The 21469-nt window shown below is 65.2% G+C and overlaps 1 protein-coding gene across 1 annotated transcript in view; it reads left to right on the forward strand.

The window, feature by feature from the left end:
• COL5A1 (collagen type V alpha 1 chain) overlaps positions 1-20264 on the forward strand; it is a 102864-nt gene extending 82600 nt beyond the window's left edge. Inside the window, exons 52-68 of the mRNA XM_029921036.1 lie at positions 745-852; positions 1386-1439; positions 1642-1695; positions 2583-2636; positions 3206-3259; positions 3771-3878; positions 3981-4034; positions 4122-4175; positions 5309-5416; positions 6774-6827; positions 7566-7601; positions 7975-8028; positions 8633-8888; positions 9911-10023; positions 12408-12476; positions 15371-15604; positions 17981-20264. Of these exons, the coding sequence (XP_029776896.1) occupies positions 745-852; positions 1386-1439; positions 1642-1695; positions 2583-2636; positions 3206-3259; positions 3771-3878; positions 3981-4034; positions 4122-4175; positions 5309-5416; positions 6774-6827; positions 7566-7601; positions 7975-8028; positions 8633-8888; positions 9911-10023; positions 12408-12476; positions 15371-15604; positions 17981-18127 (1611 nt within the window). The 3' untranslated portion in view covers positions 18128-20264. The remainder of the gene's footprint in view (positions 1-744; positions 853-1385; positions 1440-1641; positions 1696-2582; positions 2637-3205; positions 3260-3770; positions 3879-3980; positions 4035-4121; positions 4176-5308; positions 5417-6773; positions 6828-7565; positions 7602-7974; positions 8029-8632; positions 8889-9910; positions 10024-12407; positions 12477-15370; positions 15605-17980) is intronic.
• The last annotated feature ends 1205 nt before the right edge of the window (positions 20265-21469 follow it).

Below are 21469 nucleotides of genomic sequence, written 5' to 3' on the forward strand. Positions count from 1 at the left end.
GTGTGCCTGTGTGCGTGTACCTGTGTGCCTGTGCCTGGTTGCGTGTGCCTGTGTGCCTGTGCCTGTGTGCGTGTGCCTGTGTGCCTGTGCCTGTGGGCGTGTGCCTGTGTGCGTGTGCCTGTGTGCGTGTGCCTGCGTGCGTGTGCCTGTGTGCGTGTGCCTGTGTGCCTGTGCCTGGTTGCGTGTGCCTGTGTGCCTGTGCCTGTGGGCGTGTGCCTGTGTGCGTGTGCCTGTGCGCCTGTGCCTGTGCGCCTGTGCCTGTGTGCGTGTGCCTGTGTGCCTGTGCCTGTGTGCGTGTGCCTGTGGAGACATTCGCACTGAACGCCCGCCAGCGAAGGCTGTAAGTCACCCTCGTCTGTGGTGTTCCAGCCCCGCTTGTGGGCGGCCACTCAGGGCAGAGTCCCCTCATCAGCCCGGACCTGGATCATTCTGACCACAGGTCAGGCGGCCTATGGGAGGCCGCACCGGGGAGTGGGCGGTGGCCTGGGCCCCTTTGGCGCCTCCCACCTTGGGAGCCAAGGGTCCCCTCTGGAATGCCATTGAGGCCAGACCATCGCCGAGAGCTGCTGAGGGCTGCGGGGGCGCGAGGGGCTGCCGGGACCCACCGGGCCCAGCATGTGGCCGCCCCCACCCTGACGGCACCAGCTTTCCCGTGCACACAAACAACGGGGCCGCCCAAGGCCAGCACGGCCCTCTGGGAGCTGAGGCCACTCCGAGGGCACTGACGCTGGCCTTTCCCTCCAGGGACCCAAAGGAGAAAGGGGCGAGAAGGGCGAGTCGGGGCCTTCCGGTGCAGCTGGACCCCCTGGACCCAAAGGCCCTCCTGGAGACGACGGTCCCAAAGGCAGCCCCGTGAGTAACTCTGAGACGCGGGCACCCTGAGGCTGGCGGGCTCTGCGTGCCGGCCCTTCTCGCTCTGCCGGCGCACTGAGGCTCCTGACCGCTGCGGGTCGTGGGGGACGTTTCTAAAGTTCAGAGGGTCTCAGTCAGGTGCTGAGCCAGGGCTGAGGAGGTGAGGAAGAGGAGGTGGGGGGCGGGGGGCGTCGGGCCTCGTGTGCCCGTGGGCTGTGCGGATGCCACCTTCCCATGACCTGTCCTGCTTCGCCTCAGAAGGGGCTTCTGCCGGCATGTTCTAGATGCCTGAACATCTGGGCTTGGTCTCAGCCTGGAGCTCCAGGAGTGGAGCCCCGAAAGCAGAGCGCTGAGCCCGCCTTGCCCACACAGGGGCGTGGCTGCGATGAGGCGGTCTTCAGGGGGCTTCTGGGCCGTGGGTACTCTCTTGGTGTCGCACGGGGGGTGTTCCAGGGATGGGTGAGGCGGGGTCTTGGGGACGCAGCAGCCCCCCGGTTGCTCAGGGCCCTGACACGCCTCTCCATCTGTTTCAGGGCCCTGTGGGCTTTCCTGGAGATCCTGGCCCCCCTGGAGAGCCTGGGCCCGCGGTAGGTGTCCAAGGCCAGGGAGGCCCCGCCCCCATCAGCCCTCTGCCTTTGCCTTCCGGTTTTTTCTCTCTGGCTGTCTTCGAGTCCTCCCCGGGCTGTGGTGCTTACATGTTCCCGCCGGGTTCTTGGGAAGGGACTGGGGACACCGTGGGCATTGGCGTGTCACTCAGGAGACAGGAGGAACTTGCTTTTATCCCCTCAGGGTCAAGACGGCCCCCCTGGTGACAAAGGGGACGACGGTGAGGCTGGGCAGACGGTGAGTCGCTCGTGGCCTCCAGGGACCCGCTGCCTGGCGCACGGTGTTGGGCGCTCTGGGGATTTGCAACTCGCCTTGTTCCCTTCTGAGAAAAGCCTGAGCCCAGTTCCCTCGCAGGAGCCATTCCCCCTGGGTGACAGGACACCGTGAGCTCCCTGCAGGGCTCCGGTGGCAGCCGGGGACAGCTGTACTGGCGACTGGCCACTTGTCACCGGGGAGCCCCTGCGAATGTCAGGGTGGCCTTATCTTAGCCTGACCAGTGTCTCTCCTCCAGGGGGCTCTGCCCGGGGTCAGCCCCTTGGGGAAGCTCGACTTGCCTCTTCCCCAACACTGAGCTTTGGAAACATCGCTTCCAGCCCAGTGTGCCCGCTTTGGACCCGACCCCAGTGGGCCTCCCCTGTGTGGGCCTCCCCTTCCTCGGGGACGGCCCCAGGGTCCTCACTGACCCCCCTCGCCCCCACCCTGCCCCGACCAGGCAGGCTGCTGCTGGGTGCAGGCTGGCGATGCTGGTTCGAGAGGAGCACCAAGCAATGCCCCCGAGAGGCCCGAGGTCCCTGCTCCCTGGGCGGGGACTTGGGACCACCGCTGTCCTCTCCGCACAGCGGGGTCCATTCCGTCAACAGCCATGTGTGCAGGGGGTGGTGTGGATGGTCGCTGGGTGTCCAGAGTAATGGCTTCGTGGTGGGAAAGTGCTCCTTGAAAACTCGACAAAATCACGGCTGGGAGCCAGGCTTCCCCGGCCCACCCGGAGCACAGGCTGACTTTCCCTGGAGGAGGAGAGCGGCAGCCCGGGGCCGGCCGGGCCGAGCACGCACTCCCGGCACCCGTGTCAGGCCTCGTCTGACCGGCCCTGATTCCCCAACCCTGTGTTCTTTCTCTGACGCCAGGGCTCCCCAGGCCCTACTGGTGAACCGGGACCGTCTGGGCCTCCAGGAAAACGGGTAAATAATCCTGTAACCGCCCCTGCCTGCGAGATTCCCGTGTGAGGCCCGCCCCACCCCGCCCCTCCACGCCTTCCGCCTGGCCCCGGTGCACTAGGCGGCCCTTCTGGGAAACTGCTTCTCCAGCTCCGCCGTGTCCTCAAACCTCACACCTGCTGGGGCCACCGCCCCTGCTTTCGGGAGAGGCCACGTGCTGATGCCGTCCGTGGTGCCCATTGCGGGGGAAAGGCGCCCGTGAAGCTGGAAGGGGCCTTGCCCCCTGGGTCAGACCGATCTCAAAAGTCAGAGCGGGCGAAACGGGCCCTTCTCGGCACATAGAATACTTAGCATTGGGGAGGGGGCGCTGCAGGAGACTGGCCTGTGGGTATGAGACCAGGCCAGGGGCCCCAGCCCTGCAGGCTGCCAGAGGCCGTTTCCAGAACTGAGGCCACTAGGACCAGTTCCGAGGGCCGTATGCACGCGGGCCAGCAGCCCGGGAGCCCCTCCCCGCGTCTCCCTGCAGATACGGAGCTCAAGGCCCTGACTTCCTCAGGCAGTTCCTCACATGCTGTTCCCTTGCTCTGTTCCAGGGCCCCCCCGGGCCCGCAGGCCCCGAAGGCAGACAGGGAGAGAAGGGAGCGAAGGTAACACGCTTCTCTGTGCAGCCGTGACTGTCCAGCCTCCCGAGGGAGCTGCCTGCATGGGGGCCGAGTCGGGGGGGGGGGGGTGAGATGCGCGGATGGTGCCCGCGGGGCGTCTGCTCCTCCAGCCTAAGGAAAGGGGAGCAGGTGCTGGGCATCTGGCCTGGCGTGTGACCCTGAGCAGCACCCACCGCAGGGCGGGGCAGAAGGCAGGGCAGCCAGGGCCCTCGAGCGGCTGCTCCCTGTGACTCCGGTGGCCCCGTGTGCCTCCTGGAGCTGCCGTGTCAGTAACTGAGGCAGTGACCGGAGCCTTCCGGCTGCCACGGCGGTGGTGGCCGAGGTTGCTGGAGACGGGGAAGCCCGGACGGCTGAGGAAATCAGGGGCTGGAGAATTGGTCAGGGAAGCTCCTGTCAAGAACTCAGGGCAGCCCCCAGTATCGTGGGCATCAAAGGTCCTCTGAGCAGAGATCCTGGGCCAGGGTGGCTACAGCCTCACGGGTCTGTGTCCCCACAGGGGGAAGCCGGCTTGGAAGGCCCTCCTGGGAAGACTGGCCCCATCGGCCCCCAGGGGGCCCCTGGGAAGCCCGGGCCCGATGGCCTGCGAGGGATCCCTGGCCCTGTGGTGAGTGGACAGGGGGCCGGGGGAAGGGTAGCGGCTGTGGGTGGGGGCGTGGGCACGGGACAGGCCCCGTGGGGCTCATGCTGAGGGCCTGTTGTGTTTCAGGGTGAGCAAGGTCTCCCGGGCGCCCCGGGCCCCGACGGCCCCCCCGGCCCCATGGTGAGTGACGATCCCGATGGGCTCCCAGGCAGAGGTGGAGGGTGGGGTTGGGGAGGAGAGCTCTGATTCTTCTGCCGCCTCCCACAGGGCCCCCCAGGACTCCCCGGCCTCAAAGGAGATTCTGGCCCCAAGGGGGAAAAGGTAAGACGGGACTCAGGTGCCTCTGAGGCTGTGACTCGGGGCCCCTCCAACCATCAGTCACGTGTCAGGCAAGTGCCCGCTGCAGGCTGGCGACAGGTCCCGGGAGGCTGGGGACATAACCAGTCTGTGGTGTAGGGGGGGTGCCGTCCCTGTCCTCGGTGGGAGACCCGGAGGCTGACGAAGGGGTCCCTGAGGGCTGTGCAGAGTCCCACGAGCGTGCCCCCCAGGACCGTGCAGCCTGGCAAAGCTGCTTTTCTGCTCATGCCGATTTATTGACAAGTATAAAGCACACACACGAACCAAATCGTTTCTTCTTTTTTTAAAAAATTCTTTTTTAACATTATTATTCAGAGAGAGAGAGAGACAGAGTGCAAATGGGGGAGGGGCAGGGAGAGAGGGAGACACAGAATGGGAAGCAGGCTCCAGGCTCTGAGCTGTCAGCACAGAGCCTGACACAGGGCTCAAACCCAGGAACCGTGAGATCATGACTTGAGCCAAAGTCAGACACTTAACTGACTGAGCCCCCCAAGCGTCCCCTGAGCCCCCCAGTTCCTTCTAAATAGTTATTCTAAAGAAAGACTGGGGAGTCTGTTTCTTTTCTTTTCCATGTCTATCACCACTTAACCCCTAAAGTAAAGAAACTGGAATAACCCTTCTAGAACTTTCCACAGGCTCATAGGAATTGAACACATGTAAGCCCATGTAGAAAGCTTTCCTTGTAGAAAAACATGAAACGCTATTGCAGTGTCCGTGCTACCCCGTAACTGTCCCCCTTACGTCCATAAGCGTTTCAGTGCCGTGTAACGGAAGGCGTATGCGGTGGCCATAGGAACACACATGGACAGGACATGTGACACACACACGAACGGAGTCACTCAGGGAAGTGTGTCACCACCAGGGTGGGCCCGGGATCTGTGCCTCCCTCCCTTTAGGTCTGGTTTGACCGGAGGCCGGCCACGTCAGACCTGCTCATTTGCCCCTTGAGCTGCCTTCAGGCTGGTTTCCACGCCAGGTGGCGTTGCCCGGTGACTCCGTGACTTCCGGTGGCCGGCACGCGCCGCGTCCAGCCGGCTCACGTGGCTGGCGGGAGATACGGCCGCAGCGAGCGCCACTTAATGCCTGTTTCCCAACAGGGCCATCCAGGCTTGATCGGACTCATCGGACCTCCGGGCGAACAGGGTGAAAAGGGTGACCGCGGCCTCCCTGGGCCCCAGGGCTCCTCTGGCCCTAAGGGAGAGCAGGTGCGTGAGGGGCCCCCAGTGAGCGTCCTGGCGGGAGGTGAGAGCGCCTTACGACCTGGCGCTCAGTGCCCGGCGGACCCGAGGCCAGTTGGAGCTGCAAGGATGTCCTCACGTCCACACCGCGGAGGGGACACTGCCCTGGTGGCCTGGAGGGGGCCGCTGCCTCCCCTCATTCCGGGCCTCAGACCCAGATAACGGCCCAGGTCCTTGGCGGGCCTCCCCCCGGAGCCCAGATAGGCACCCCTGGCCCTAGACCTCCCTGGGAACCACAGCGAGTTGGAGTTCGCACCCAGCAAACCTGAGCCGGAGAGACCCTCCCGGCCCCGCACCACTGAGCCACTCGCTGGGGCTGCGGGGAGGTCGGGCCTCAGGCGGGCTCCGCGGCCCGGAAGGCGGACGTGTGCGTGGCCGCGGGAGAAGGGGCGAGGCAGGCCTGCCGTGTCTGTGCGCGTCCCCGTGTGAGTGTGGGCTTCCTTCCAGGGATGACTCGCTGCTCCCCAGGGTGCTCGCGCCCTTGGCTGTGCCCACCTTGGCCCATGCCTGACCCGCACGGGGGGTGGGACTCATGAGGCAGAGACGGGGAGGCCGGCAATGAAAGGGGGGCCGCCGCCGGGTGGTGCCCTCGGGAGCCCCTGCTTCGTCCCCTACCTGTCCTTCTGTGGCACTGACCGCTGTCCAGGGCGTGGTGACCAGTGACCTTGGGAATTAGGCGTCTGGGGTCTCTGCCACCAAAGTGAGCCCTCACAGCACACAGGCCCCAGCGTGTGGCAGAGGCGGGGCAGAATGGGGGCTCGCCCTCAGCCTGGCTCTGCCCTTGAGCTCCCTTAAGCCCCAGGGGCACGTTTATGTGGCCTCAGTGCTCCAGGCGAGGCGGGCCCTGGGGCGCCTTGCTGAGGCTGGGATGCGGCACTGAAACCAGCCAGGCCAGCGTGTGACCAGAGGCTGTAAGCTCCAAGTGTGGAAAAACTCGGGGAGGCACAAGGGACCCCAGGACGCTTGATCTCCCCGCCCAGGGCCTGTGCCGGGATGGGGGAGACGCACACTTTGAGCGGAAATCAGTGATGGGGGGACCCAGCCCGGCCCTGGGTGTGGGGCTTCCGTATTTCAAATCCGAACAGTATAAGTGGTGACGGTACCAAGTTGCCTCCCCTGGTCTGGAAGAGGCCGGAGTCCCAGCCGGGCCCCCGGCAGCCGGGGTGGGGGATGGGCAGCCTCCAGGCACATGTTCAGGCCTCGAGGGAGAGACGGCTTCCCTTCTGGCAGCGTCCGCTGAAGGAGAGACCGCTCCTTCCAGGGCAGGGGCGTGTGTGTCTGTGACCTCGCTGGGTGATGGTCTGTGTTTTCTGCTCCTTTCTAGGGCATTACTGGTCCTTCTGGCCCGATCGGCCCTCCGGGCCCTCCCGGCCTGCCGGTGTGTATCTGGGAGGAGGGCGTGGTCCCTGGTCGTTCAGGGAGAGCAGGGAGGCGGCGAGCCTGGGCCGGGGGCCTCAGCACGTGGAGGGAGGGTCACGGGAGAGTCAGAGGTCCTGGGGTTGGGGCCCACTGCCGAGTGGACGTGGGCCCCAGGGCGGATTTGCCCGTATCTCCACGTCAGGGCCGTGGGCCATGGATCAAGGCTGGCTCTCTGGGCCCTGGTTCCAGGGAGGGGAGGCGGGCATTTCAGGGAACGTGGATGTTCCTACACAAGCATCCCCGTCAGGGTGAGGCCAGTGTCCCCATCAGCGTAAGCAGGACTGCTCAGCCCGGACAAGAGGGCCTATGGGCAGCTCCCCACATTGCTGGGGCACCCGGCATGCCAGGGGCCCCCATGGCCTCGAGCCTCCGCTTGCCCCTATTGGATTTGGACCTGGCTCCACGTGGCCCAAGGTGGCCCCATGGCCCTGACACCGGCCCCTGCTCTCCCTCTGACTCTGGCTGCCTGAATGTGTGGTCTCCTGGCTGGGGTGGGGGCAGGGAGACCACGCCAGACCCCTCGGCTTCCACGTGGCGTGAGCACCAGTCCTGCCCCCAGATGAGCCACTGCAGGCTCAGACTCCTGGGAGAGCGACTCGGGTGCTGGGGGAGGGGCGAAGGCCCAGCCGGGCCTGAGCAGGGCCGTGGGTTGAGGAGGGTGCCTACTGACCGACACTCTGTCCCCCGCTCTCTGTAGGGTCCCCCTGGGCCAAAAGGTGCTAAGGGCTCCTCGGTAAGTGGTGTGCACCCCTGAATGGGCCCCCTCTGCCTGGGGAGGGGCGTGCATCCCCCTGAATGACAGCCGTGGGCCCCCTGGACTGCCGGTGGCTTGGTCTTCATGCTTCTCCCCCAGTGCTGATGGTCCTGAGCACGTCCGCAGGCGGGGTCGCTGCTGACGGAGGCGTCTGGGCTGGCGCTCCCCGCCTCAGCCGGACGGTGCCCCTGAGCTAACATCTCGGGGCGTCAGACTCTTACAGCTGGGACTGGGGACAAGAGGGTCCCTGCCGTCCTCCCCTTGGCACGCTAGACTCTGTCCCTGCCGTCTCCATGCAGGTAGAGCACAGGTGGGGTTAAGTCACATCCTGGTTCTCTTTCCTCTTTCCCAGGGTCCCACTGGCCCAAAGGGTGAGGCAGGCCACCCAGGACCCCCCGGCCCGCCGGTGAGTCTCCCTTGAACACTTGAAAGTGGGGGAGGGGCCCTCCTGACACGGAGGCAGTCGTGGGGCGTCTGTAGGTGCTGCGTGCTGTCCGGAACTTTGTGGATGGAGTCCAGGTGCCTCTCTCTGCGAGGCCTGTTTGGGCAGAGAGTGCAGGCGTGTGTGTGTGCGTGTGACAGTGGGCAGCACCACACGAGGCCCCCAGGTGACGGGTGGAGGCTGTGATGAGCCAGATTGTGGGGCGCGCCCCACGGGTCACCCCATGTTGGCAGCACAGCCTCTCGATGCCTGGGTGGTCCTCAGCTGCCCCGCCCCCCCCGCACAGCCCCCGGGGGGGCTTCTCCTCTGCGGGCGCTAGTGTGGCCCGACTGTGTGCAACCCCAGGCTGGGCTGCAGAGGGGAGGGCAGAGCCGTCACTTTGAGTCCAGCCGAGGCCAGGGCACCCGCTGAGGCTGGGAGGAGGGAGGCGCATTTGTGGGGGAGGCCTGGCCTGGGGAGGGGCCGCCACGCTCAGGAGCAGGAAAGAGGGAGCGAAACCACGCAGAGCCCTGGCCCCCGCGCCCCAGCCCTGCTCCCGCCAGACCCACCCGGTCCTCTCTGCACACAGGGTCCCCCCGGCGAGGTCATCCAGCCCCTGCCGATCCAGGCGTCCAGGACCCGGCGGAACATCGACGCCAGCCAGCTGCTGGACGACGGCGCCGGCGAGAACTACGCAGACTACGTGGACGGCATGGAGGAGATCTTCGGCTCGCTCAACTCCCTGAAGCTGGAGATCGAGCAGATGAAGCGGCCCCTGGGCACGCAGCAGAACCCGGCGCGCACCTGCAAGGACCTGCAGCTGTGCCACCCCGACTTCCCAGACGGTAGGGGCGGGGCCGGGGGCCGGAGACGCAGGGCGGGGGGGGGTGAGATCGGGGCCTCAGGGCCTCCCGGCTGGAGATGCAGGGGTGAAGCCAGGCCGCAGGGCCTGAGACTGCAGGGGTGAGGTTGGGGCCCTAGGGCCGAGCTGCAGGGCGCTGGGGTGAAGGTGAGGACGCAGCCTCAGTGCCCATTGGTCCGTGCACGCCCCCCAGGCCTGACGGAGCCATCTTGGGACACGACCAGGAAAAGGGAGGCTGGGGGAGGAGGCCCGGGCTTCGAGGTGGCACGGAGCCCATTTCTAGTCCCGTCTCAGCCACCGTCTCGTGTGTAAGCCATTATCCTGAGCCTCGGGTCACCCGTCCCTGAGATGGGAGCAGAAGCGCGTGTCCTGCCAGAGGACAGAGTGGTGGCAACGGTGCTGTGTGCTCCGCACAGCCTGCCCGGTGTCAGGGCTGCTGTGAGGGTCAGCGTGAGACCCGGTCTCTGTGTCAGGATCTGGGTGCTGCGAGGGATAGCCGCCTGCAAAACCTGGACGGTCCCAGAACTGCAGCACCACTCCCCTGCTTGCCGTCCTAAACCACCTGCGGCCTACCGTCCTGCCAGCTGGCTGGCTGTTGGCACTCTGGGAAGCGTGAGCACTTCTCCTCTAAGGCCTGACAGTGGTCCATGGTCCCGGCCTCTCTGATCCCCAGCACATGAATTTCCAAGTCCATCCGGAACCGTCTCTGTCCACCCGCCACTGGGCCCGGCCGCCCTGCCCTGCTCACCAGAGCAGACGGGCCCTGGGCCTCACCCTCCAGCCAGGCTCATGGTGGTGGGTCTGTCGTGCCTCTGTGTGGGCACGGCTCAGAAGGCAGGGCGCCAGAGGACAGCCGGGGGGAAGGTCCGAGCTGGCGGCATGCAGGCGTGGCCGTGGGTTTGGACGGCGGGGCCGTGGGTGCGACTGCTTCCGGAACCAGGCCAGAGCCGCTCACGAGCCCCCCCCCCCCCCCCCCCCCCCCCCCCCCCCCCGCCTGCCGTCCAGGTGAATACTGGGTGGATCCCAACCAAGGCTGCTCCAGGGACTCCTTCAAGGTTTACTGCAACTTCACGGCCGGAGGCGCCACGTGCGTCTTCCCCGACAAGAAGTCCGAGGGGGTAAGTGCCCCTCTCCCCCCAGCTGCCTCCCATCCCCGACGGCTCCGGCCGGTTTCAGGGGGGAGGATTCTCACCCGGAAAGTAGAGCAGGGCCACGGGAGGGGTCGCCAGCCTGGTGCTATGGCGGGGTGAAGGGAGGGCTGGCGCCGAGCCATGACCCCCCCCCCCACCCCTCCTGGTTGGGATTTCAACCACTGGTTGCTCATCACCTTCCCAAAATGACCCGGTGGTTCTGACCTGAGACCAACCCGAAGTGCACGGGGGGACGTTGGGTCAAGTACAAAGTCACGCAGACCCCTCTTTTAGAGGCGGGCGTCCGCTGCAGCTCCTAGCCGGAGCTTCCTTCTGGGCGCCCACTCCCGTCCAGCCCGAGTGCAGCGTGTGTCTCCGAAGCCCGTCCACTGCGGGGCGTGGGTCGGAGGTTCTGATTCACGGAGGTTGTGTGGACCTTCAACATTGACAGTCACCTCCGCGCCGGGGGTGTGCGCGCGTGCGTGCATGGACGAGGTCTCTAACTGAAAGGCGGTGGCAGCACAGTGCCCTGGGCGTGGGGCCTGCGCAGACCTCCACTGTGCCCCCCTCAGGCGGTCAGCTGTGTAGACGGTTCGGGCTCCAAAGCAGGAGAGTTGGGCAGCCTGAGGCCTGCAGCTCCTTACCGGCCACGGCGCCACGAAGCAGGTCCCCTGGGAGAGTGGCTGTGCTCTGCAGGGCAGGGTCCCCTGATCTCTAAATCCTGCCGCACCTGGGGCCCAGCACCCCCGGACAGAAGGCCCGACTCACAGGGCCAGGAGTTCCACCCGAGCAGGCACGACCTGGGGACCTCTGTTTTGTTTTTTAAATTTTTTTACTGTTTATTTTTGAGAGAAAGAGAGCATGAGCAGAGGAGGGGCAGAGAGAGAGGGAAACACAGAATCTGAAGCCAGCTTCAAGCCCTGAGCTGTCAGCACAGAGCCCGACACGGGGCTCAAACCCACAAAGTGTGAGATCATGACCTGAGTCAAAGTCGAAGGCTTAACCAACTGAGCCCCCAAGCGCCCCCGTGGACCCCTATTTTATATGCACTCTCCCCAACCTGAGATTTGAAATTCTTGATAACCCGTATGCCCGGCAACAAACACCCTGAGGTTGAGAAAGAAAATGAAAGCCCCAGGACCCTCCCGTCTGGCAGAGGCCCAGGAGGAAATTCGAGTGGAAGACACCGGTTCTCATCCTTTTTGTGGCTGTCTGTCCCTGACAAGCGGCCTTGCTGCTGGAGAAGTGGCAGACGCCCCCAGGAGCCCGAGCTGGAGGCGTAGCTGGGTGGACGGCGGGCCGGGGGGCTGAGTGGCCCCCACTGCTCCGCGCTCTTCCTTGGACTCAGCCTCACGCAAGTCGGGATCCTGGCCCCTCCCCGCCCGGCGGCAGGAGCAGCGCCCACCCGCACCTTCGGTCCCCTTCCCGGAGGAGGCCATGTGCTTGTTCGAAAATGACAGGAGGAGACAGCAGGGCACCTCTTCCTCTCAGAGGCCCCTTCCCTCCCCAGTACAGGGCCGGCTTGGAGGGGAGGCCCGGGGGACAAGACAGGGAGTCAGGCTTCCACTCCCCGTGCTATGTACAGTAGACCCGTCCCGAGCAGTGGGCCCGTGGGACCTCGGGCCTCCAGGAGCGCTGACGCACACGCATTCATTCGCTGGTCCCACAACAGTACTGAGCCCGCTCTGTGCGAGGCCGTCTTTGGAAACTTTGCCTGGGCCTCCCGGAGCACACGCCAGGTGGGGGCCCCCTCTGCCACTGGGTCAGCGTCACACTGCGTCCTCAGGGTGGCACTGCCCACCACGTACACACACACACACCACGCATCAAATCCACACAGCCACAGCCAACCCCAGGTGCCCTGGCGGCGCCTCTGCCCACCCTGTCCCCAGGCGGAACCGTGGATCAGAGGACAGGGTGGCCGAGTGCCCTTCCCTTGGCCGTCAGCAGATGCCTCCATCTCGGCCCCGGGAATCCGTTCAGTCATCCGCCCACTGACTCCGCGGCTCCGCCCAGCACTTGGAAGGCCCGGCCCCGAGCTGCGGGCTGGATGCCTACGGGCCCCCACTCTCCTCCTCCCCATCGTGGCCACCGGGCCGCCCCAGGGCGAGCGGAAGCCACTCGGCCGCCTGGGGCGAGGCGCAGGGGGGCGCCGAGGGTGGGAGGAGCGTGTGTGCAGGCGGGAGAAGTAACCCTGTCGCTCTCTGTCTCTCCCCCTCCCGCCTCCGGCTCGACGTTTAGGCCAGGATCACTTCTTGGCCCAAAGAAAACCCGGGTTCCTGGTTCAGTGAATTCAAGCGCGGTAAACTGGTAAGGCGGCCTCTGGCCTGCGCGCCGTTGTCCCTCAGACGCGCCCGTTTCATATCTTACAGAGTAAAATGGCCCGCTGGCCCAAAGAGCAGCCTTCTACCTGGTATAGTCAGTACAAGCGAGGGTCCCTGGTAAGTGGCCGCCGGGGCGCTGCCTGCTCGTGGCACAGCCTGGCTCGCGGCTCTGCATGGCACTAACGGCCGCCGAGCGCCGCGCCTGCTCCCACCCCTGCAGCCGAGCTGCTCCACGGCCCGTGACAGCGGCGTCCGCCGCCCCCGATGAGGGGTCACCCGGCCTGGGGGCTGGCGGGTGGCTTTCCTGTTGGCGCTCGGGGCGCCCAGAGCCACAGCCGGGACCAGAGAGACAGAGAGAGTTCCTATCGCTAGTGCTAGTGGGCAGGTCAGATGAGGCGAGTCCTGGCCACTGAGCCACTGCGTTCTCTCTGAGGCCCCGCCCCTGGGCTGCCGTCCTGATGGCCCTCTCTGCCCATCCCACCTCACTAGGCTAGTCCCTGCTTTGACCCCCAGGGAGCCAGTCCCAGTGATCCGTCCCCAAAATGGAAAGACACTGGGATCCCTTGAAGGAAGCCCGTGATGTTGTCACCGGCATGAAGACCGAGAGCCGGTCTGGACTCCTTAATGCGAGGCCAGCGGGCAGCATGTTTCTCTGACCGTCCCGAGGGTTTGGTCCAGGCCCCTTTCTGGAATATACCGCAGAGCCCTGTGCCCTTTTCCTAGCAAGCAAAGGGGCCGAGGGCCCAGGACATGGACGTGTAGCAGGTGTCCAGCCTCGTACCTTGCCTTCCCGTCCCCAGATCTGGTTGTCCCCCTCCACGTGCCCTTGGAGAGGGTCCCTTCCCTCCCGGAGGCCTTGCTGCAGGAGCTGCGTGACTCCCCACCTGGCCATCCGCCATCGTGTTGGCACCACAGCCTCGCAGATGGCCGCAGAGGCCACGTCCCCCACGGACTCAGGGTAGTGGCTTCGCGCTGGCCTTTGCCCTGTCCCACCCCTCCAGGCCCCTCGTTCTGAAGCCCTCTGCCACTTCATAGCTAACAATGTCGCATGCTCTCTGCGCCCGGGACTTCCAAGCCGCTCTGCAGACACTCTGAAGGTTCACGCTCGGCTCGCCACGTCTGTGGAGACCCCTTTTACCTCCCTGCGTGGACGGCGGGCCTCCCGCCTGCTTCTCCACCTGCCGTTTCTCCTCCCTCCACCCCTGCTGTGCTCGCTGCGCACGCAGAAGGACCCGCCTCATGCCGCCGGGCGCCCCTCGCGGCCCGCATCACGCCCCTCTCCCAGAACACCGTCTTCCCGCCCCCCCACCCGGTAGCCCATCTCCAGCCCATTTCACAGACTTTAGACTGAGGTTGGACCCAGGGGAAACACCAGCTTATGCTCCGGGCTTTCCCGCTGAGGCGCTTGGAGCTGTCCGTGACTGTCCGACGGGACATAGATACAGGTCCCGTCCTAAAGAAATAGCCTCTTTCTCCGGCCTGGGCTGCTCTGGACCCAGCCCGTGGCGTTAACGCTGAGGGGCCCCTTCCCCACGGGGAGGCGGGCACTCGCGGCGGGATTCTGGGATTCCGCAGTGCGCCACCCTGCTCATTTCTGGGGCTTCGGGTCCTTCTGTGTCCCGCGCTGCTCGCTGGCCTGTCCTTGTGCACGTCCGCTCCCCCCAGTCAGTCCAGCTTCCTCCCAGAGGAGCACCTGATGGCCCGGACCGCCGGTTGGTATTCAGCCTTCCTCCTCAGGGTCCCACCGCACGTGTCCGGTCACCGCGTGCAACGCTAGAGGTGGCCGAGCACCCAGCCTCCGCTCCTTGGTTGCATATGTGCGGATGTAAGCGGGTGGGCGCATGGACCTCGTCCGGGGAGGGCGGAGGGTGGGCCCGCAGTGGACTCTCCGTGAGTGCGGCGGCGGCAGGGAGGGAGCCCCGGCCTCCGACCCCGATGCCTGGCCGGGGAGGGGACGAGCCTCGTCTGGAGGATCAGGGCCTCACGCACATGTCCCCCGGCCGCGTCCAGCTGTCCAGAGTGCCGGAATCTGCTCAGGACGCAGGACCTGAAGCTTGCGTCTCAGACGCCCCGTGCCCCCTTGCCCCGCTCCGAGCCCGGTAGCCCTGTTTGGGGTGACCAGCTGACGGCACCGGAGAGGGCTTCTGAGAGCGGACTGTTGTCATTCCCTGATGCCACACCCAGGGCTTGCTATCAGAGAGACGGTCTTTTCGGGAGGGTCACGTCCCCAGAGTGTCCCTGACGCCCCCTCTCGGTGTGGGCAACCTGAGCCCCGGCCACAGGAAGGCCCGCTCTGCCTTCCCCCAGATTCTGTGCCCCAGAAGAGGCAGGACTGGCCTCTCCCAAGTGCCACCCGTGGCTCCCCTGTGCCTGCTGGAGGGGGTCCGGTCGCCATAGCCTTCGGGCTCTCGGCCGTGTGGCTCAGGCCCCTCTTGCTACCGGCCAGGCAGCCCATGCCTCGCTCTCCGCTGGCCCAGGCTCACCCCCGGGGCACCCCCTGCGCTATCTGCGGTTCTCACGGCTCCCCGGCCGGGACCCAGTACGTGATCGGTGCCCAGCAAATGGTCTTCGTTTTGTTCTGTAATCTCATGAGCGCCTTCCTCTGCCAGTCTCCAGACAGCGGGACGGGACTAAGTGGCGAGTCTGCCCTCAGGGCACTCACAGTCCACGCACCAGGAGCCTGTGACACGGGGCTCAGTGCTGGCGCGGAGGGCCTTCCAGCCCAGTAGGGAACACAGGGAAGGGCACCGAACCTGGCAAGCTTCCTGGAGGAGGAGGGACCGGCCAGGCCAGGAGGGATGGGAGGGCTGTGTGGGCACCTGAAAGAAATGAGGTGTCAAGCTCTGTTCCAGGGAGCTCTCAGGAGAGCGGCGTGTTCAGGCGGGGGAGTGGGGGGGGGCGGGGGGGCCACGTTTCCAGGGCGGTGGCCTTGGCGTGGCTGGAGGAGATGGCACGTGGACAGAGCCCGTGTCCCCGCACTGCTGAGCCCCCCCTCCGTGTCCCCCCCCCAGCTCTCCTACGTGGACGCCGAGGGCAACCCCGTGGGCGTGGTCCAGATGACCTTCCTGCGCCTGCTGAGCGCCTCCGCCAACCAGAACATCACCTACACCTGCTTCCAGTCGGTGGCCTGGCAGGACGCCGCCACGGGCAGCTACGACAAGGCCATGCGCTTCCTGGGCTCCAACGACGAGGAGATGTCCTACGACAACAGCCCCTACATCCGCGCCCTGGTGGACGGCTGCGCCGTGAGTGTCACGTGCTGTCCCAGGGGCGGGGCCACGTCCAGGCCCCGCCCTCCTCCTTCTGTCAGGCCTTGCGGGGCGTGCAGGGGGTGCGTGGGTGCCCAGCCTGGAAAGCCGAGCCCTCCCTGGAGAGGCCAGGGCGCCGGGTCCGTGGTTTCGTCCGCGTGGGGTGAGGAGCTGGGAGTTGGAGACTCTCTCCTCAGACAGGGCTTTCCTGGGAGCGTCCAGGTCGTGCGCTCGGTCCACTCTGCCAGGCAGGCCCCGTGCCGCCATCGGGAAGGGCTGCTCTGCCCGCAGGCCTGACAGGGGCCACACGGCCAGTCAGCGCTGGGGTTGCAGTGGCTCTCTGGCCCCAGAATAATTGCCCCGTGCCCTGCCCCAAGAGCGAGCCTTGGGTGCCCAGCTGAGTGTCAGCCCTGCGCAGCCCGTGAGTCTGAGCCGCATCCTGTGTCCTGGGAGATGTTTAAAGGCAGTCATGCCTTGGGGGTCTGGTCCTGCTGAAACCCTCAGGCGTGTCCCTCCTGTGGCCTTGTTGCCTCTGCGGGTCCTACTGTGCCCCCTCCGAGCCCCGGGTCTTCAGGGGCCTGCCCCAGGTGCCCAGGCCAGCTCCCACGGGCCGGATAGCGCGGGCTGCACCCCCGCTCTGCGTCAGGGCCAGCCCTTCCCAGGGCCTCCCTCCCACCGGCGCATGATGCTCTCCCCTGGAAGGTGCTGTGCGGGCCCCTCTGTGGCCACCCTGGCACCGCTCCCGACAGGTCGCTTCTGGAAGGTTTCCAGGTGGAGCAAACATCTGTGATTTCTAGTTCTCCTAGTCCCCCCGCCCCTGCTTTTTGAATGGAAACCTGGGCCAAGTGTGAGCCCAGGACGCCCAGAGGGCCGGTCCCGCCAAGCACCCTGTCCCTACCCGCTGCTTCCCTGTGCCCTGGCGTTTTGGTGGGTCCATCCTCTGCTCTGACTGGGGAATGTGCGGGACTCACCCCTGCTGAAGAGCAGAGGAGTCCAGTCCCCAGGGAAGGGATCCAGAAGCATCCGGACAGGGGGGCCAAGGTTGCAGAGACCCAGCCAGACAGGATGCTGGGCCAGGATGAGCCGCAGCCGCTGCCCCGTTTGACTCTGGGGAAAAAAGGGTTCTATCTCTGAAAAGGTGGAGAGAGAATGTCTCCAAGGAGAGCAGCCTGCTGGCGGAGAGGGGCCTCTGCAGACAGGCTGGGATCTGGGCGGACGGCAGGGCTGGCACAACACGGAGGTGGGGCCGGGGGGGATGCCCCTGGGGAGTCGTGCTCAGCGAACCGGATCCCCCGAACAGTTCGGCATGACTTGCAAGGTCACGGCCCTCCTGCGCAACTGCTCGGGGGGCCCACGTGCACCTGCTGGTGGGAGAGAGTCCCGCCTCGGCCCTCGGCCCCAGGAGGCCAGCTAGATTGATGGGGTACCGAGGGACCAAAGAAACTGGGGTTCCTGCAGACGCTCTGTGGCCATGTGGCCTGACCGAGGGGCCCGAGGAGCCGCACCGCATAAATCCTGTTGTTCCAGAGTCTCCGTGTGCCCTCGGGGGCCATCGGCAGCGTGTAATGGTTGTTTATTTCTCAGGAGTAAGGGGGCCGTGGTGGCAGCGAGCTCACAGCCTGCTCAGACATGCTAAGCGCTCCTAATCACAGCCGCGGGGCCCGTGAATCCAGGGGACATCACCCTGTCAGCTCAGCAAACACTGCTGTGCCCTGGGTGGGGAGGAAGGCACGGGTCACCTCTAGCCAAGGTGGCACAGACCTGTGGCAGCCCCGCCTCCCAGTGGCCCAGCGAGGGCCAGGCAGCCGTCCGAGCTGGATGTGCGGCGGGCGAAGGCTCAAAGACACAGAGCTCAGGCGGCGGCCGTGGGTGCTGGCCTGGCCGGGGGAGGCGAGGGCATAGGGCTCCCCCACTTCGTCTTGCACTTGTGTGTGTGGAGTCCTCTCGCTTCTGGGGGTCATTGCCGGGGGTGGGGCCTGCAATCCGCTGCTCTTAGAATTCTGCACTTTGAACTTGGACGTGGAGCCCGGATCCGGGTATTCCAGTAGAGCTGTGTTTTCTGTAGCTGGCCCTGGAGGGGCCGCCTTGGGGTTTCCCAGCTGGCACAGTGAACAGGGTCCGGGACTGAGGCCAGGATTAAATGGGCTGTCGTGGGGAGTTGGCGGGTGGGGGGTGGGGCATGCTGCCTGCCCTGGTCTGGAACCTTCTGTCCCTCCACCAGCCCGAAGACGTGGCACAAACTGGCCGTCTCTACGGCGGGTCCTGCCTGTGCCTGGGACCCCGGGAGCCGGGGTGGGTGTCGTGGGTGAGGCTCAACCTGGAGAGGCACTCCCGTCCCCCTCGTGCTGACACGCGCCTCTCTTGTGCCCCCAGACGAAGAAGGGGTATCAGAAGACGGTTCTGGAGATCGACACTCCCAAGGTGGAGCAGGTGCCCATCGTGGACATCATGTTCAATGATTTCGGTGAAGCGTCCCAGAAATTTGGATTTGAAGTGGGGCCGGCTTGCTTCCTGGGCTAGGAGCCGCGAGCCCGACCCCGAGAGCAACCTCGTGACCTCAGCGCGCCGTCTGCGGGCGTCCTGGACAGTGAAGGCCCCTCGCCCCTCCCCCGACCTCGTCTGCGCGGCCCCGACCCCACGCCCACAGAGAGCGAAGGGACAGGGCCGAGTCCCCTACCCCGGAGCCGAATCACATGACCTAGACGGCCCGCCGCCACCGGGCCCCCACTTTCTCAGCCCCCTCCCGTCGCCACCCCATGCCACAGGGCCGGGATGGGGGCCACACTTCTTGCCACAGAGCTGGCCGACCCATCACCTGCAGGGAGAGGTCGCTGGGCAGGGCGGGGGGCGGGGAGGGGCTGCAGTATTCGGAGATCACTTTTTTTTTAAAAAGTCAACTTGAAGATGTGTGTTTTCCCTGACCTGCAAGCCTTGTAAAGGCCGTCCCCGCCCTGCCAAAGCCTCTTTTTTTACTACACGATCCGTTCACGGGCCAGATGTCATTCCGCATGTGCCTTTCCGATGGATTCAAGGTGCTTTCATTTTTGTGAGTTTTAAGTAAATATTTGTATTGTATTGTCATAAATGTGCAGTGTCCCTGACTTTCAATCATGCACGGAACCCCAGCTTCGGCCCCCCCCGGAGAGTGGGGACGAGGGGTGGGCGGTCCGTTCTGGGGAGAAGCCAAGTGCTCCCCCTCCCACCCCCCGGGCCTAGAAGGTACCACGAAGCGGAGGTAGGCTATTCGCCAGCAGCCGCCGCGCCCCTCTGCAATTTTTGGATGAGCCCTGCAGGTTTTTCTTTAATGGGGAGGAAGGAAAAAAAAGAACTTTATGCTTTGCCTTTCTTTCATGCACTTAGATTTAAACGCAGGCATAAATTAATTTTAATTGCTTCCTTTCTCCAGGCTGCTTCCCGCAGAGCCTAACGGGAGAGAACGAGGTGGGGGGAGGGCCCACAGCCTCCGTAGCCGGCCCTCACGTGATAATTGGTGCTCACTTCTACCCTTTGTCGTTTGTGGTGCTATCTGTTCTAAGGTCTCCTCGAAAGGCGAGGGGGGAGGGGGTGCCCGGCGCGCCTCACCCTCCCACCTTTCGTGGACCCCGTGGTCGCCTCCACGGTGCGGGTCTCTGCCAAGGACATTAAGGTGGGCGCACGCCGCCTTCCTTCCCGTGGGGCCCACGCGCCTCTGCGCCCCCAGATCGCGGCGAGGCCCGTCTCCGGTACCGGCCTGTGCTTCTGTGATTTGAACACACACACACACACACACAAGCTGCTCCCCGCACCGTCCGTGGTGTGACCACAGCAGGTTGTGTCTGGTTGCCGAACGTTTGGTGCTAATTTCCGTGTTCGTGCTAAGAACTCAATTGAAGCTACGTGCGGGCCTCGGCGGCGGGCAGGCGGGCGGCAGGCTCGGCCGGTCTCCGCAGGGCGGCCGCGGGGCCTCCTCCCCACACGGGCGATTTGGATTTCCATCTGCAAGCTTCCCGGGCGCAGGTCCCGGCCGCACCGGAGCTCAGGGCCGGCAGGGCTCCGTCTGGGTCCGGTTCCTCCTCCTCCACGAGCGAGGGCCCGGGGCTGCCTTCTGTGGGCGGAGGACCCGAGGGACCGGCGAGGACCGGCTGTCCCTTTACTGTGAAAAGCCGGCCATGCCCTTTCCTTCCGTGGTGGGAGGGGCAGGTGGGGCCCCGGGCCCTGCTCAGCCCCCTCGGGGGGGAGATGTGACGGGTCCGGGGCTGTCCCCTGCTCACCCCGCCCGCCCGGGATACCACAGCAGAGACCCCACCCAGGCGACACGAAATCACCCACTAGGATTTCCCAAACTCCTATGGAAACGGAGTCTTGCTGTTGCCAAAGAAAAGCCTGGCCTCGGGGTTCTTGCACGCCTAGGAAGCCGGCCCGCGCCCATGACTGTCACGTCCGACTCTTCCCCAGCAGGGCCCTCCGGGAGGACTGCCGCGGCGCCCGTGGGTGTGGTCTAGGTCATGTGATTCCGGTCTGATCCGCGCCCCTCCCGCGTCCTCCCCCTCTGTCCACCCCGTCTCCGTGGTCCCTTCGAAGCTGTCGTCATCTGTACTGAAGTCAAGTGTGCCCCCTTCTCCGCGGACCCCTCGCTGCGGAATATTGCAATAAAAAATACTTCTTATATTTGCAGAAATCCTCCTGGCGTAATTCTCATTCCTCCATCGCGATAGCTAGTCACCTGGTGGGAAGGGGGGAGCACGGGCATCCAAATACCCACAGGAAAGGCTCCGGGACGTTGGGCCCTTTAGAACACAGTGTTCGATGACGCCTGTCCCTTGCCCAAAACCCCCTAGACACGTTCCTAAGTTTTAACCATAACGCCCAAGGAAGGGGATTTAAAATATTTTAAACCTGTGCGACGGAAGAGTCCTTGTAAGAGTTTTTCAATAATCAAGTTTGCTGTTTCCACCCTAAACACACGTGATTGGCTGTCTTCTTAAGGGCCACAGGGCTGTCCCTGCACTGGGCGCCTCCCAGTGGCCACAGAGAGCCGAATGGCATTTCCCCGGAAGACGCAACTGTGGGCGCATCATGGATGGAGCTGTTCCCTGGAGCCGTCAGGACGCGGCCAAGTGCCAACTTGGGGGCACCTCAGGGTACCAGCTCCCCCTAGGCCCCGGCACACATCCCCGGGGAGCCCTCCCTGCTCTGCCGTCCAGCTGCACCTCCGACCCCACTTCTCAGCCCTGTGGAGCTAGGCAGGCCGTGGGGCTTGCCTGGCCACTGACCATGAGCTTCTGCTTCAACCTGGCTCTTCCAGTCTGCAGCAGGGGCTCCCTCCTGCATGTCGCCGGCCCTCCCGGGAGCACCGCGTCCCCAGCGGACCTGGATGGGGTCCTCAGCCCGCCGGAGATGAATTTGCAGCAGAGTGAGAGATACATGTTTGTTGCTTTAAGCCAGTGATGTCCGGGATTGTTAGTTCCTGCCCCAAACCCTGGGCTGGTGTTTCTCAAAGTGGAGTCCTCGGACCGGTAGCCCCAGCGTCACCCCTTTGGTAGAGAAGCAAATTCTCAGGGCCCCGCTGCTGACCTGCTGAACGGGACTCAAGGCCTCAGGGGGCCGCGTGCCCCAGCTCAACGCCCACTGGCCCAGGCCATCCTGAGCTCCGTGGACTTGGCCCCTGAGAACAGGGCGCTCCTGTTGCAAAACGGCAGCATTGCTGATGGGTGTGCAGCCTGAACCGTCACCCCAGGACAGAAGGCTCCTGGTTCCAGCGCGGAACATTGTTCAGGACGCCATCGGCTCCTGCGGCCTCCCGCGGCCGGGCCTCTCCCGAGGGGAGCAGTCGGAAGTGGAAGGGTAGTGGCCGGGCGAGGGGCTGGCGGCCACGATGGAGGG

Source organism: Suricata suricatta, chromosome 13 (assembly GCF_006229205.1).
Source record: "Suricata suricatta isolate VVHF042 chromosome 13, meerkat_22Aug2017_6uvM2_HiC, whole genome shotgun sequence".
In the NCBI taxonomy this organism is placed as follows: Eukaryota; Metazoa; Chordata; class Mammalia; order Carnivora; family Herpestidae; genus Suricata; species Suricata suricatta.